We start from the raw sequence: 17660 nt of genomic DNA, 5'->3' as shown, positions 1-17660 counted from the left end.
CCTTAGTGCCTCGTGCAGCAGCCGACCCTCTGCAGGTATGCAATCAACCTTTATTGATAATACATTCTTTCCCTACTGACTTGAAATGCCACCTTTGTCGAATGAATGAGTGACATAGTTTTGACAGGCAGCGGTGTTAATATATTTTGGTTCTTTCAGTGTCATGTTGAAGTGGCTTTGTCTTTTATAGAGTAAATGTTTAATTCAATACTTGAAAATAAAGGTGACCTTTTCCATTTTCTACATCGTCACCCAACCAAGGCTTAATGTGCATTTTACCTGTTTATATTCCAGTGGTTTTCAGACCTGGCTGTAGGTCTGTGTTGGTTAGAGAGTTGGGAACGGGCTACAAGGTGCTTCGTGGAACCCATGGATACAGCTGGGCCTCAGGAACTGATGGGGAAACTGGCCTGCATTCTTGGGATACACAGGAAGCCCCCTCTCTTTGCCACTAGACTTCCTGCTGAGGTTTTGCTTTCTTCTTCTCTTTCAGTGAAGATTGCCTCTTTGTTTCCCAGTCCATGTGGCAGAAAAAAGCCTGTCACCAACAGCTCCCAAGATTACATCTTCTACTGAGTTGCAAAAATCTAAAGGCCCTCTTTCAAAAGTCCCTGGGAAGGGTCATTTGGTCCGTTCCGCTATGGCTAGGGAAGCGGACCCCCTTGGGAGAGCATGGCTGCCTGAGTTGAACTGCCATTGAACAACTTGAACATTGAACAAGGAACAACTTGGCTTCTTGGGTACCCAACCCAAAGCTTTCCACTTCAGCATCAGAAATCACCAGTGTAGCTTTTTAAAAAATAGTCAGTGCCTGGGTCCTATCCCAGGTCCACTGCCTCAGAATCTCTAGAGTTAGGACATGGGCACCTGCATTTTTTAAAAAACTAGATTAATTTATTTTTTATTGTGGTAAAATACACAAAAGACAAAATTTACCATTAGTGACATTTAGTACATTCATTCACAATTTTGTGCAACCATCACCACTGTCTAGTTCCAGAACATTCTCATCATTCCAAAAGGAAACCCTGTACCTGTTAAGCAGTCACTCTCCGCTCCTCACCTCCTCCCACCCCTGGCAACTGCTAATCTGCTTTCTGTTTCTATGGATTTGACCATTCTGGATATTTATATAACTGGAATCATACAATATGTGACCTTTTATGCCTGGAGTCTTTCACTCAGAATGATGTTTTCAAGCTTCAACCATGTTGTAGGATGTATCAATACTTCTTTCCTTTTTATGGCTGAATAATATTCCACTGTCTGGATATACCACATTTCTATGATCTGTTCATCAGTTGATGGACATTTGAGTTGTTTCCACCTTTTGGCTTGTGTGGATAGTGCTCCTATGAACATTCATATGCAAGTTTTTGTTTGAACACCTGTTTTCAGTTCTTTTGGGTATATACCCAAAAGTGAAATTGTTGGATCATATGTTAATTCTAGGTATCTGCACTTTTAATAAGTTGGCTTTATTTTACTTTGTAGTCAAAGTCCTATTACATGATAATATTCATTTGTTGTAACCTCACAAGAAAAAGGCTAAAGCTGGGATGGAGGTTGACTTTGGGGTTAGCCAGCCCCGGATTCAAATCCTGGCTCTGCCACTCTCCTGTTTTATGAACTTGTAGGCAAGTAGCTTGACTTCTCAGTCTCAATTTCTTACCCCTAAAATAGGAGCAATATAGTGCTCACTTCCCGGGGATGCTGTGGTCGCTCAGTGCAATTTGTATGTGTGCTTAAAGTGCCTTGTGCAAAATTAACATAACTCTTAATAAGCTGTAGAGAATATGATTATTTTTATTCATCCAAAAAACAATGCATCTAATTATTTTAGGGATGGGGCAGGAGGTAAATTTAACCCAAAATTCCCAAACATTTTAAGTAATGTGGCTGCTCTGTTGTCCTTAATTTTAGAATATGCTTAAGGCGGTCAACGCGACCCAGAAACAGATAGACCTGGTAAAGCTCCATGAACAAGCCAAGAGGAACCTGGAGGAAGAGATCCAGAACTACAGGGATGAGGCTCAGAAGCAGAGGAAGATCATCTTTCAGCTGGAGAAGGATCGAGATCGGTACATCAACGAAGCCAGCGACCTCACCCAGAAGGTAAGACGCTCCATGACAGTGTGGGTGGAGCACTGGCCTGTTCTTTCTGACTGTCACACACTGTTGCAGAAGGATTTATTCGGGTTTCAGCTTGTGGTTCTCATGAAGATTTAAGAGGAACACTGTTGACAGAATAAAAGCTGTCCCAGAGCTGATCCTGGGCCAAGTGGTGAAGCAGACAAGGCTTGTGCTTGGTGATCTGTTTCCCCTTTCTGGGCCCCTCTTCCAAATTCCGGGTTCTCCCTCTTCGCTGTTGCCCTGCCGTGCAGCATCCCGGGTTGGCCTCACCAGGGCCGTCAGCATCGTCAACTCTCAACCCTTTGTTCACACACCCTCACCTGTCACTGAAACTCTTGTCCCCTCAGAGCAAGGATTCCAACTAGGTGTTAGGAGAAGAGCACCTAATTAAATGACCTCGAGTTAAGATGTGAGTGACTACTGGCATCCACTAAATGTGTCACATATTCAGGGAGCATTTTTATTTTAAAACTATTGCAAACCTAAAACCTCACCAGTGGTGAAAATTCACACGTTGAGCAGCTGAGTTCCAGGTCTCTATTTCTTGTGAACTCACGAGGGAGAAGGCTCGAGGCAGGGTCTTTAAGAATGATTCAGGGATCTGGATGTGACATTCACCAGTCATCTTAGCACACTGCGGGCATTAAGCATGAGAGGTTAAACTAGTACCGTCTGTAGTGCATTCACAGATGGCACAGAGCAGTGGTTTCAGGATAAGGGGGTTGGGTCATGAAGAAAAGTTTTAGCTGTGAGGCTGAGAAGAGAGTTTGGGAGAAAAGATTCATTTAATGAGTTGGTTTTCTTTTTTCCCCACCAACATGTTGTCTGCTATGCAGTGTAAGCCTTCTCTTCCATCTCCTCAATGAAATCTGCAGTAAATTCTACAGTGTTTACTAAGGCTTTGCATGTTTAAGCTTTGTTTTATTTTTTGGAGTGGAATCTCAAAGAAGATGACAAAGGGGACAGCCAATATTTGAGTTATAAACATGAAGTAGGAAGCAAGCTTTTCTAATAGGAAATCAGATTCTTTCCACTTAGACTAAATAAATGCTGAGCAGATTTACAGAATATAGGTTTGGCGGAACATTAATGCATACACTCAGTCCAGTCCTGGCCGGACATGTCTTCCTTGTAGAAGATCCCCACGTGATTCTCATACCCCTGGGAATAAGGGAGATGAGGCTGTTCAGGGGCGGAGGGGTTTAACCCAGGGATGCTAGCTTCCAAGGTCCCACCTGGCCATCCTGTGAGTAGAGTGAATCAGTATTTTGGTACACACTTGTTACCCATGCAAGGCATAGCCACTGGTATACTCTGACCTATGGGACAGAGTCCATGCTCTTTGTTCTCTCTGGGAAATTTTTCCTCTCCTTCTCTGCACAGAAGACTCCTATTCATCCTTCAAGACCCAGCTCAAATGCCATCTCTGGAGTCAAACCTACTCTGACTCCCTAGGCAGAGCTAGTTACTTCCCACCTTATGGATTTGTCGAGATCTCTGGAATGGTGCTTATCATCCGTTAGTGTAATTATTTATTTGTACATTTGTTTTCCCTACTTTACGGTAAACTCTTGGGAGCGAGGACTTTATCTCATTCATTCTTTATCTCCAGCATTCTAGTAAATGGTAGGCAGCAAAACAATGTTTGTTAAGCAAGTGGATAGATGATGAGTGATAAAAAGAATTCTGCCACTGATTTTAATATAAGATTCTACATTTTTCTCTGCTTCATTGTAAAGGAGAGATACTGGTGCCAAATTTTGCTGTGAACTGTTTTTCACAATTTCTGGTATTTAACTGCACAAGGTTATATAATGTCTCGCCTAAATAATTTAAGCAGAAGTTCTTAAAAAATTATTTATCAGCTACAGTTTTTCTATCTCTTACTTAACCCCTGATAGCACATATCAGTTGCTATAGCAACTTGTGTCATCTCTGGACTTCTTATCTTCTTATTAAGGACATGTATATCTTTTTGCCCCCTCCCCATAGTTCTTTCTTTACTGTCACACACACCCCTCTCACTCCCACAAACAGAAGGTTCCTTTTCATGCATTCTATTTATAGGGAGCTGAGGAACAATATTAAAGGCTGGGGAAGACGTTTTTATCTACTTCTAAAGTGAGTACATATTGTTTCAAGTTCATCCTTTTCACTGGACGATTTCTTTTGTAAAAACCCAGTCTATGGATAAATAAGAAACGCAAAGGTTTTTATGAAACAATATTCTTCAAAATAAGTTGTGCTCCATTTATTTGATACAATATAATTACCCATTAAAATTAGATGTTTGAAAAATATTTTTAAAACTGGGGAACATGTTCACAACATGAATCTGATCAAAACAGAATGCAAAATTATTTATATGGGTTGACTCCAGCTTTGTCTGTGTGCATAGGGAAAGGATTGGAGTCATCGTCATGGGATGACTGTGAGGATTAAATGAGGTATTATTTGTGAAGTATTTGGAATAATCTTTGGTGCACAGTAAATGCTTGCAAATGTTTCACAAACAAACAAACAAACAAGTTTGTTGACAAATAGTCCAGAGTTTTTCCTCAAAGTGGCATTTGAACGTAGCTGTTCTCAACTTCTTGTTACCTGTCAATAAGGTGCAGACGTAGATGAAAACTTGTAACAGTGTCAAACACTAAGGCTGACATAAAGCCTGATGCTAAAATAGAAAAGAAAGTGGATAAGAATTTTAAAGCCAGCAGAGGTGAATTGAGAAGACCTACCTGGACCTCCATGGTCCCTTGAATTTGCTTCACAAAAGAGACTACCTGAGAAGAAGAGAAAGATGCTTTAAAACTCTTCCCCATCTCTTTTCTGACTCAGGGTCTGTACCACGCAAGAACTGACGAGGTGTCACTCTACCTTTCTCCTGGTCAACTGTTTCTGCCCAGCTAGTTGGGAAAATACAGCAAACCCAGAGAGCAAATGGGCAGGCAGGGGGAGACCTGGTTGTGGCCCAGTGCATTCTGAGGACGGTGACTTAGGGGTGTGACAGGGCAGAGAGAATCACCCCCAGAAGTGGGGCATACTAGGATGACAGTTTTCCGTAGGCTACATCAGCTCAGAGTGACAGGGAATAGGCCTTTGGGCCCAGGGCTCCACAATATCCTTAAACGAGGGTGTACTAGAGATTGGGAGACGGACGGGGCTCTGCACATCACTGTGCTTCCAGTTGTAGATTTGAAAGTAGCTTCTGCTGCCATCTTGGGGTGCTAAGACTTGGACACACCTTAGTAGTACTGTTCCTAGGTTGCAATAAAACCCACCTTGCTCAAGGATGAATAAGGAAAAAAGCAGCTTAATGGGGCCTACAGAAAAAATATGCCTTAGAACCAGAGAAGGAGAACAGCCCCTGAGAATCCCAGGGTAAAAGCCTGGCTCTGGAAATTCATCTATAGTGAGATATTTAGGTTGAAGCCTTTGAAATAGCCAATTTTGTAACTAAAAGACAGTTGACTCTCAGTGATTTCCTAAGGTTCAACCTAATTGAAGAAAATGCAGAGAAAAGGGTTGGCTTCCTTCAAAGAGTGTAAATACACAAACCCAGTGCCAGGTTTCCTCTAGTGGAAAGAACAGTCTTTGTTGAGCAAATTGCCTTGAGACTTGCATTGGTTTGAAAGGTGAGGCCCAGTGAACCAGAGTGAAACAAAGTGAGGTAAGAAAAGTAACAGAAATTGGCAAGGGAAAGGACGTGTGGTGAGCTGGAGATTCGGGGGAGATGTGAAAGGACGAGAAGACAGCAGAGACACCAACATCAAGGCAGCAGGCTGGGCTCTTCTGGAGGAGATGACCAGTGAGGAGTTCCCAGAGGCAGAAATGACTGAGGAGGGATTGCTAAGAACAAGCATGTGCAATATTTGATTTTAAATTCTTCACTGTGCTCTGTGCCTCAAACCTTCAGTGACAGTCTGCTGCATCAACCTTGAGGCTGGATTGCACCTTGCAGGGGTAGCAATGGCGTGGTGAGGGGTGTCAGGTAATATATCCTAGAAAAGGAACAGTAGGTCCAAGAGACAAGATGCCAACTGAGAATCCAGAATTCCATGGAACAGGAAATCACAGCCACAATAAGCAGGAGAAATATAATTCCTCCCAGAGTTCTTGATGATATTAGGTGGGACGTTGGGTTTCCTAGCACACAGAATTGGGATTCCAGACTTTTTGTTGTTGTTTTTTTGTTGTTGTTAAGGGTAGGGTGACCCCAGTAGGATCTAGGACTATCATCTGGATTATAAGTCCAAAATGACGTTACCTCTAGGGTAAAGCAAAGATGAAATAAAAAGGAAGGGATGGATGAATTAAGGAACCACTGTAGAGACTAGAAAACAAACAAAACGAAAACAAACAATGGTAGATATAAAATCCACGCTGAAGTTAGTGAAGAACAGACCTGATGTTGCAGAGAATGGACCCAGAGGAGTGCAAACTTGGAATTCTCTTAGAACGCAGAAGAAAAAAATTAAAGATAAAAGTTATCAAAGAGGAGATAAGAGATAAGAAGGACAAGGAAGAGAAACCAGCCTACAGACAGTTGGTCTCTGAGGGTGGAGCTGAGCCGCAAATCAAAGACATAATGGGAAGATGTTTTCTGAAGATGAAAGAATTGTGCATGTGGACTGACCGTGTTCCAGGCAAAGTCAGTGACAGGAGACTCTCATATATGACTCGCTCTGAAAGAAAGATTGTGTGTGTGTGTGTGTGTGTGTGTATTGTTTTACCTACAATGATGAAGAAAAGTAATCCGTGAGAATTAGGCAAGAAGAAACAGAAGCCTAGTTGCTTTTTTTTTTTTTTAAGAGGAGCAAAAGTAGAAGGAAATATACCAATATATTATAGCGGTTTTCTCTGAGTGGTAGAGATACAAATTGCTTTCATTTCCTCCTTTTGTACTTTTTGTATTTTTCAAATTTTCTAAAGTGAATATGTATTACTTTAGTATCCTGATTAAAAAAATAAAGAAAAAATATTAATAAAACCTTGCCCTTCCTTCAAGGGCCAAATAAAAGTCCACTTTTCCCAAGGACATTTATTAAAAGTGATCCCTAACCCTCTCTGCTTGGTTCCGTTCTCTGAAAGTTGAGAAAATCCTGTGTTAACTTACTGTTATTTGCACGTCTGCCTCATTCTACTCACGAGCTCCTTGAGGGCAGGTCTTATTCAATCTTCAGCTCTTTGTATTACTTATTTCCTAAATAGGTCTTCAAATATTTTTTGAAAGAATGAATGGAAAGCACATTAGACAATTGGATTAGGTAGAAAAAGACTTACTTTTAGGTATCTATATTAAATTCTTCTTCCTTAACATATTTATGGCTAGGGTGTGCCCTCCCTTTAAATTAATTTGAAACTTGTTGCCATAACAGACAATCTTACCTGAATTATCCTTGGCCAGTTTAGCTGTGAGTGACTTGTGGCATGGTCTCTTTTTCCTTCTGGGAAGCAAGAACATTCAACATTTGCCTTTTGATTCTTTCTGTTTAGAGAAAGAAAGGTGAAATCTAAGATACCACAAGCCCTACAGTACATTTTAATTTACCTTGGCATTTGCAAGTGAGAAAAAAAGAGGATCCCCTTCTGTGCCAGAATTGGATGGCTCAGAATCCCAAACCTTTTGTTTTGTGTTTGTCTCAGTCAACACTTGCCATAATAATGCTGCATAATACACAGCCACAAAATCTCACTGGCTTGCAAAAATAAGGGCTTATTTCTCACTCACACACCCGCAGTTGACTGGAGGTCAGCTGATCTAGGCTGTGCCTGGCTCAGGGCTGTGAGGTGGGTCCAGTTCTGCTCTACTTGTTTCTCATCCTCCATGATGGGTGTTATTCTCACAGAGAAAGGAAGGGGTGCGAAGGTCAAACCCAACCGCACAAGCACGTTTCATGATTCTCTGCTTGCCTAACGTTCTCTGACGTCCCATTGGCTATAGCAAGTCACATGTCCAAGCCCGACCTCAACAGCAAGGGGAAATAGGCTCCTCCCACGAGGTGCTGGGGACGCTGGGAGAGAGGGAATATTTCTTGAGCCATAGGATAGTCTTTTACAGGGTTTCAGCATTTTTTAATCCTCATGGTTTTTCTTCTGCTGCGCTCTAAATTTTACTATTCAGATAAATTGAGAGGTGCCAGGAATGGCATTATAAATTGTGGTTCACCATATTTTCTCTTTTCTGAAGTTTTACTAATTTTAGGTAAAACCATTTCTAGTTAATTATTAAATCTGAGCAACATTTTGCATGTTCCACACTTGGCTCATTTTAGGACCCCTACTTTTTCATTCTAAACATTAAACTTCTGGCTGTCGCCTCTCAGACATTTTATATGCCAAAAAGCATTTGTTCACAGTGGATCTTTGCCTGGAAGTTGCTAAGCTCTCTGCTTCTTTGCCTATAACAGTGTCAAGCAAAGCTCTTCTAGACAGAGGTTCCAAGAAATGAATAATAATGTGCTTTCAAGGGCTTAGAAATAAGTGAGGAAAGCAATAGTTGATCAAAGAAATATTCTCTGAATAGGTATCTTCACAATGAAGTAAAGCTCCTGTTTCTTTGATATTAATTTGAGGTTTTCTCCAGAGCATCCTTACTAGGGTAGAACCCTAGAGAGGGGCTTCAAGGGGACATATACAAATTATAAGCATTTTGTGTTATAATAACAGAAGTGTACTGTAGACCACTATTTTCTTGTAGAACAGAATTTGTTCCATAGAAAAATCAAATTGACTTGTTGAGTACTCATATTATATAATATGATATACCCATCATGATAATCTTTAACATTTTTTAAATGATGAAATTACTATATGCTAGGTACTTACATGATGGCACAAATATATATTTTTCTTAAATCCTCATAATAACCCTCTGAGTTAGATATCATTACATCCCTCATTTTATAATATAATGTAATATGTCATTAAACAACAGATAGAAACATAGATATGCCTCCCTAAATTTAACATAGAGGATAAAATAAGAAAGCAGGAAAAACAGAGAAGACTTAAAATTTCACAAGCCTGGGTACATAGGTGTTTTTGTTGTTGTTGCTGTTTCCAGAAAGTGAGTTTCTCGGTTACCTTATGAAGGTAAAGGCACTGTCAGCATTCAAACCATTGACGTTGAGTCAAAAGAACTTAGTTGAGAGGTTTATTGTACTAATATTTCATCAAATGCCAGTTAAGGGGTTTCCAATTCAGTGACCTACTTTCTGATCCTGCCCCAGTCTATATGATGTTTTGACTATGCTGCAGATCTCCAGCATGCGTTATTGATTTCCATCTCATTCTTATCTCTATTGGCAGGTTGTTTTAACAGGAAAATGAAAGGCAGGAGTAAGTTATAGACTGGGCCTGTGCCCTCAGAGTGCAACATAAGCGTTTTCTGGGCTCCTCTGAAGCGGGCCTCCAAATGCTAGCAGCTCCAACTCTCTGGCTGTAATAAAACTTCCAGTATTTGAGTGTGATTTATCTCAGGAGTTGGTTTGAGGTATCTAAAGGGTAATCAATTAGTTAAGCTCCAGCCTCACATTCTCTGATATACTATTTTTAGCAGGGGACATTTTGCTGATGAGAAGTTTCACTCCTACTTAACACCCCACACATTCTAGGAATTTTCAGGATTGGAATTTCTATGTGACATTAGTTTGAATGATTTCCATCAAAACAAATTCTGAGTCCCAACACTTAGAACTAAATTGCTTTGTAAATTGTCTTTTCCTTTAGTTTTAATACTTTTTTTCTCATTGTCATTTAACTGAAATACCTTTGATGTTTTTGGTATCCTGATGGGTTCTTGATTACTCCCAGCTTCAAGAATCTGGAAGCAAGTTTATGATTTTGTGCACGGTTGTGTGCAGAAAGATGGACCCTGCCAGTTGGATGTCCAAAAAAGAAATGCCTTTGGCTGCATCCTTTCTCTGGAGCATTATTCTGCCTGTGCAAAGGATTATTCTCGTTATAACATCTCTCCAAGTGATTGAACAAGCAATTTTTTTCTTTTCTCTGATGTGCTGCTTGATAGTCTGAATGTGGATGTTGCTGTTCAGAGTATTTTCAATCCATTTGTTTCACTGACCCCAAAGAAGGTGACATCATGGCTAAATTTGAAAGGCTAAATTTTAGGCTAAGATAGTGCCATTCTTTTTTTAAAAAAATCAAGCAACTACAGGGGCCAGCCCGGTGGCGTAGTGGTTAAGTTCACACTCTGCTTCGGTGGCCCGGGGTTCACCGGTTCGGATCCTGGGCGCAGACCTACACACCGCTTGTCAAGCCATGCTGTGGCGGCATCCCACTTAGAAGAACTAGAAGGACTTAGAACTAGCATATACAACTATGTACTGGGGCTTTGGGGAGGAAAAAAAAAGAGGAAGATTGGCAACAGATGTTAGCTCAGGGCCAATCTTCCTCACCAAAAAGCATACCTTTAAAAACAAAAACAAAAGCAAAAACAAATCAAGCAAATAACAGATCCAGTAATGGATACTTTATTTAGGTTTCACATTTATTCCTAACCTATGTATTTTAGTTACCAGTGGTGGTATCTTAAAAAGCTGCCTGTTACACATTTTTAAGGATTCTAAAGATATAAATCAAAGAAATGATGGAAGACGGAACAGGATTTCTTTTCATTTCAGATCTATCCACATGCCTCTTTCGCAGACCTCCTGCCTCAGATTTTCTAACTTTGTTCTTTCCAGGCCCCCAACCGAACATCCAAACCATTTACCACCGAGTCTGTATATATTCCTACCTTGGGCCTTGTATGCATTCCTTCATTATCCATTTCATGGGGAGTCGCTCTCTAGAGGGGAACTTGAGGGTAGGGCATGCGTCTTATTCTTTACGTCACTGGTGCTCTTCCAGTGCCTGCCAGAGATGGGTCCTCAACACATGTTTACAGAGTGAATGAATAAATGGGTGAGGGAATGAATGAGTGAACCGAAAGATACTCTGTTCACTTTGTGAAACTAGCAGAAACCTTGATATTAAAATAGAACCAAAAAGAAAGTTATAGACATAGAGCTCTTATGAATATGTATGCAGAATCCTAAATGAAATTCTGGCAAACCAAATTCAACACAACATTAAAAGAATCATCCAGTATGACCAAGGAGGGTTTCTTTTGAAACTGGAAGGATAGTTTTCAATTAAGAAAACTGTTGCTGGCAGTATGGAGACATGAAGTGTTACAGCCATTTTGGAAAGCAATCCAATATTATCTATTGAAGTTAAAAATATATACATTTTTTGAGGCAGATACTCCGCTCCTGGGAATCCATCCCATAGAAGTAAAACTCAGGTGCGTGAGGACACGTCTACAAAAATGTTTGTTGCAGCCTGGTTCAGAGTGGCAAAAAAGTGGACACCAAGTTAGTGCCTGTCAGAGGGGAAGAGCAGAGGATATGATGGCACACCCACACTGTAGGTTGTTATACCATCTTTAAAGAGAATGGGTTAGAGCTACCTCACATGATCCCCACGAAGTGTTAGTGAGTGATAAAAAGCAAGGAGCATAAAACCATTTTTCCATGTTTTCCAAAAAACAAAACCTGAAAAAGCAAAATAAAAGAAAACAAACGAATCTCTGTATCGGCATATTTCCTAGTTCAATAGCTATGAATGATATGACTTCTTTTGAACTTCTGTTTCCTTCTTTGTAAAATTCAGGCAGTAATAACACACATCTCATAGGATTTTTGTGAGGATTAAATGAGTTACATGTGTAAAATGCCTTGTACATAGAAAGTACTGGAGAAATATTAGTGATTATTGACAAATAAAAATGGCAAGCAATAGGATATATTGGAGTATATGAGGAAGCCATTTGGTATAAACCTAATTCGGCCTGACTTTTTTTTCCAAAAGGGCCTGACTGTGGCTATTGAGCACGCATTGCATATCTGCTTAGACATTTCCTAGGGCCAGAACAAAGGCCCTTGAGATAAAGGTGCAACTTCCCCCCACATTAGCATTTCCTTAGGGATAAGCATTTTTCCTTAGGCTAGGAACTGATTGCTGCACTCACCTCCCAGCTCACCTGTGACCACCCAGCTGGAGACAACAGACTGCCACCCTGCTGTGTTCACAGAGACAGAAGACCTACCTGCTATTTCCATCAATCGCTGTGCCGACAGAGCAGTCTCGCGACTATTGTAAAAGGGACATTTCAATCCTATGTGAAACATCCTCTTTGAGGGTATATAACCACCCTTATACCCTCACTTCTTTGGAGTGCTCTGTTCCTTTGTGGAAAGACTCTCCCGGGTTATAATCCTCAGATTTAAGCTCAGAATAAACTCACCCAAATTTTCATTTATAGATTGGATATGGATTATTTTCGTCGACATTATTATGATGATGATGTTAGTAGACCTTAATAGAATATGCAGAATTCAAAGAAAAATATGAAAGAACTCATACTAGATTGTTAACCTGGTTACTTTATGTGTTGTTGAGGGGCTGATGTGGGTTGAAGGGAGATGGAAAGTCCAAGTAAATAAGGAAGAGAAAATAAATGTATATTTCACATTTATGCATTTATTTACAATTATGGTATGTGGGACTATGTATAAAGAAATAAAATTAAAATACTTGTAAAAGGAAACTTTAATTACTAATTATATCAAATCGATAGACCCACTAAGAAAAAATAGTACAAAATAATACATGCTGAAAAGGCATTTACTAAAATTTAATCCCGTCCTTCCTTAAGTATAAGTCTAAGAAAACCTTGAGAGGTGTTTATTTAAAGATATAAAGGATAAATATATTAAACACCAGCCATCATTAACTCTGATGGGAAAACATTAGAACAAGGTTTCTCCAAGTGTACTTTCCAGAATACTAATTCCACAAGGAGAATAAAAGGATTCTGTAGGGCAACGTTTGGGAATGTGTTGCTTACGGGTAGCCCGCACCTGGGTCACAGTGAGTATCACCAGGGTAAAGGTCTCAGTACTTTTTGACCTTTAGGTTCTAGGGAAAATGCCTCTTCTTCAGGGAACATTCCATGGCCCTGTTACTTCAAGTACATCCACTTCCTTCCATTCTCTGTCACATTGCTCTGTTTATTTCCTTCAATTGTAACCATTAATTAAGAGAACCCCGCTGAAATCTTAAGAAATTTCTCCTTACGTGTTCTAGCTGTTGTTTAGACCATAGTCCCATTGATCTAATCAGACTTCCTTGATAAAATTTGTCTTCTTAAGGAATTTCCGTGGCCATTGCAGCTCAGAGGCGTGTTTACGTGATTTCTACTGTATGGATTGCTTGCTGAGAGGTCTTGGCCCACGGTGGAATTTCGTGCCTTGGTTTTTCGTACTTGCTAAAAGGAGGCAGTTATTCTTGCATCTCATCTTTCCCGGAAGTGTTTTGTGCACAATAGAATGCATTTTTATGAAGTCCTTTGAGTTTCCCTCATGGAGTGAGTTTGACACTGGCAAGATAGCATTATGATCGCTATCAACGTTCAAAGGCCACTTTTCTTTCTTGTGGTTAACTTGATAAAGTCTCGAGTGTGGCCAAACAGCTAAGCTGTCTCTTATCTTTCTTAGCGCTCAGTGTCAAGATCTGTTTAAGCCTGTGCCTTTTTTTTCCTCCTTTTTTGGTGAGTGGGGTGGTCAGGAGAGGTTTTTAGAATTGAAAGAATTTCTTTCTTTTTTTTCTTTCTTGTGATCACAAAATAACTGTGCTAAGCCTTTGTGCTTGAACAGAACTCAGGTACAGATAGAATTGTACGTTGGCCCCTAATCAGCGAGGCTGAATTCCTGTGCTATTGCACAGTGATTATAGTCACAGTCAGATTTCCTGATTGCTAGCATTTCTACTAGCTACCCTTAGATAAGAATCTCTGTTTGTCCTGAACCGAAAACCACAGGTGGGTTATTTAACCACCTTCGTATCCTTCTTTCTCCTCCAGGTCCTCCTGAACATGGAAGACATAAAAGTCCGTGAAATGCAGATTTTTGACTACAGGAAAAAAATCGCCGAATCGGAGACTAAATTAAAACAGCAACAGAACCTGTATGAAGCTGTCAGGTCAGACAGGAATCTGTACAGCAAAAATCTGGTTGAGGCTCAGGTAAAGAATATATTTACGTCTTTCCATTGTGATTCCTCCCCATCCTGGGTTAAAAGCAGCGTCTGTTATCCTAATGGCAGAATTTAGAATAGATCAAGAAAGAAATCACATGGACTTCACCTGAAAGAGAAGATCAATTTATACAGAACTATCAGAGTGTTTGAAATGGAAATGGCACAACTTGATAGGATGTGAAGATCATGGTGCTGCTTTTGATTATTATGTAGAATTGCCATTCTCCTGTTTCTGATTTTTAAAACTGCTAATAGTTACCATGACTCAGAGGGGAGCAGCATATTCTTGTCATTTAATTGCAGAGCTTTGCTTTGTAACCTTTTAGTTGGAATATTTGTCACAACAAATTCCTCTCTTGTGAAATGAGGGATAAAGTGTGTGTGTGTATGTGCATGTGTATGTACACGGCATATTCATTATGCATACTTTGTGTATCTCTCCTGAGAATATTTTGAGAGTTAATGCTCTAAGGTACTTTGAGGTTGATGGGCACAAGATACAAAGGAATAGCCCAGTTGTAACTGGTCTGGAGACCACCGTTTTGAGAGAGTCTCTCAAAAGTTCTTGACTGTGTATCGAACTTCCATAGGTATGGTGATTTCTATTGAATTCACTTTCAAACATTTCTCCTTTCATTTTGTTAGGATGAAGTGACAGAAATGAAGAGAAAATTAAAGATTATGACCCATCAGGTAGATCAGCTGAAAGAAGAGATCTCTGCCAAAGAGTCGGCACTTGTGAAGCTGCATCTGGAACAGCAGCGCATAGAAAAGGAGAAGGAAACCTTGAAGGTACAGATCTTACGAGAAAAGCGAGGGACCAACACTCTATCTATTCCATCCCCTTGAGGCAGGCTCCACCCTCACTGAAGGCAGCAAGGGGCAGGGAGAACACAAGACACGGGGACAATGAGCTCTGGCCCCTCTGGGTCACTTCCTTACGAGGAATGCTCCCAGGTGGAACGGAGAGGAGGCCTGGAGATGCACAAGCACTTAGTTCTCCTGTGTCGGCTAACATCACGTCAGCGGAAGAGGAGCTGGCAGGTCGGCAGTGCCCCACAAGTCCTGGAGCTTGCAGGCTCACTACAGTCTCTTTCAATTCACAACCCACGTCCAGCCCCTGTGCCCACACCCAACCTTCCCAGACTCCTCCCGGGGCCTTCCATAAGGGAATGCTGGCAAGACTCTTTGTCTCTCTGTCCTAATCATTGTTTATGTCACATGCACATGTCTTTTCTGCCTACAGTATCATTAACCACTAGGTGTCAAGCCTTGTCCTCACTTGATTTGCCCTCAACGGGGTTCCTAGTTCACCTTATCTCTGTGGGTCTGAGAAATTTGCAGCCACTCCTCCGGGGAACCCCGTCTGTCTTCACCTATATTAGTATGACATAGCCTTTTAAATTTACTAATTTAGAACATTCTGTGTCTACTGATATAAAGACCCTGTCCAATAGTACATACCAAATAATTATATCATTTCAAATCCTCAAACCAGATATGTTTTACTGTACGCATTCACTAAACCAAATGTATTTTCTTCTTCCCGTCCAATTGAATAGATTTCCCTTCTAATCCATTTGACCAAAGAATTAAAAAAGGAACTTCTAAGAGAATGATGCCACTTTTATTTTGAAAATATATATGCAGAATAGACATGGTTGTTTATGAGCCACTTACAGGGGCTAACTACAACAAATGAGAGCCTGGGGACCTTGGTTTCTGCACATTTTAGCTTTCAAAGATAGTTCCTATCTTGAAAATGTGTATCTAGTGTTGAACAGAGTTAATGCCATATTTCCTTGATTCCAAGATGCCCTAGGTTGAAATGTGCACTCTCAGTACTGGGTGTTATCAACTTAATGATAGGTCTTCATGGAAATAGAACTACAGTATTAAATTAACTTACAGCACGTTGAGTTTGAGAAAGATTAAAACGTAACAAAGGTTCCTTTACAAAAAAGATATGGCAATTAATGTATTTACCTGTCTGAGAATTTCATCTTCCCACTCCAGCTTATGACAGAAAATTCTGCATTAAAATTTATGTACCTATAAAGAAACATAATTATATTTTCTAAAATTTGAAAATATGCTACATCTTTGTCCTTATTCTCATTGTTTGTAGCATAGTTTTGTAGAACTAGCTTGTTCCACCCTGCAACGTGAAGTGGGATGGGGTTTATTTATCACTGAGTGAATTAGAAGAATCTTACTATAAACATTGCTTCACGCATGAGCCTCGAGGACCCATGTTAGCAAGGCTTCAGTGTAACTCGATATGGTACATCATCTCTCCTTTTAGAGGATGACATTGATCCTCATCTCTTACTTTCTCAGGTAATGCTCTAGTCAAAAAATTAATTATTACCCCATAATGGGGTCCAAGATGAAAGTAACTGCCTTCTACAAAACCTTGCTTTAGAATAAGCAATGTCCTATGCAAAAGAGCAATTATTCCTAATTCTTTAGAGTTCACTTTGGCTCATTTTTGTTTCACTTATGCCCTCCATCATCAGCTATCTCTCTATATAAGCTCCAAAGAGTCATCATAGTAAAGTAAAATAAAGGGCAATGGGGCCCTGTTTTTTGGTCCTGGGCCAGCAGAGTTGGCAGCTGGTGGACATAAAAGATGATTAAAGGGCTTCTGCTCTGGACAGTCTGCCCCAAATGGGGAATCCTAGGTCTGGATAGCTTTGGGTCATCGATTATAGGAAGATGATTGCTTTGGACTTGCTGTGAAACTAGGATGCCTTTTCCCCCAGCATTTCGTATTAAGGCAAGAATGAGGAACAGAGAAAGGATGCCAGCTTGATTTCTTATTTGAGGTTATCCAAGGGTAACTTGCACTGGTGCTTCGACTGGATAATTTTGGCCTATCATTATGCCCATTGACATTCTTTAGAAAAATATGGCAGCTCAAATGTTGAGTTTCAGCCTCTTGACTTTTTTAGCCTCAAATTTGAATCACATTCCATGGAGGTCTGTGTATTTCATGCATCTGAAGTTTGCAAACCAAAACTCTGAAGGAAAGTGCAGATCCTAGTAACTTTGCTCCAAGAGACATTTAGATTATTATTATGAGTTCTACAAAGATTTGTGGGTACGTCATCCCTCCTGGAAGAGGGATTCCCTAGCCTGTTTGGGAGACGGCGAGATGTCTTTTGAAAGGACAACCCAATTTGCTACTTCTCCAAGCCAGCAGACAAACAGTTGTTCATAATGGATCATCCCCATCCTCATTCATCCCCCTCAAAAGAAAAATCTTGCTCCCTCCATGTTTCTTTCCTTTTCCGGTTGCTACCATGCTCTGCTGACTCCTCAGGATTCTAAACATTGTCAGCACGTTGCGGTTATGACAGAATGTCAATAGTTCTCTGTAGATGTTGCTGCATCTGCGTTCATCTGCCCGTCCTGTCCAAGTC

At 40.4% G+C, this 17660-nt stretch overlaps 1 protein-coding gene and 1 long non-coding RNA gene across 2 annotated transcripts in view; one reads left to right on the top strand and one right to left on the bottom strand.

Moving 5' to 3' along the window:
• The window catches only part of CFAP58 (cilia and flagella associated protein 58), a 96603-nt gene that overhangs the window by 21001 nt on the left and 57942 nt on the right, over window positions 1-17660 (top strand). The window contains exons 9-11 of the mRNA XM_005602246.4: window positions 1924-2115; window positions 14060-14221; window positions 14881-15027. Coding sequence (XP_005602303.1) covers window positions 1924-2115; window positions 14060-14221; window positions 14881-15027 — 501 coding nt within the window. The remainder of the gene's footprint in view (window positions 1-1923; window positions 2116-14059; window positions 14222-14880; window positions 15028-17660) is intronic.
• LOC111773265 (uncharacterized) lies at window positions 7247-8002 on the bottom strand. Its single transcript, XR_002807637.2, has 3 exons — window positions 7869-8002; window positions 7522-7621; window positions 7247-7346 (listed from the first exon to the last, which is right to left on the bottom strand). It is a non-coding gene; the product is annotated as an uncharacterized lncRNA (long non-coding RNA).

This window comes from Equus caballus, chromosome 1 (genome assembly GCF_041296265.1).
Source record: "Equus caballus isolate H_3958 breed thoroughbred chromosome 1, TB-T2T, whole genome shotgun sequence".
NCBI classification, from domain to species: Eukaryota; Metazoa; Chordata; class Mammalia; order Perissodactyla; family Equidae; genus Equus; species Equus caballus.
This window is presented reverse-complemented; position numbering and strand designations above follow the sequence as displayed.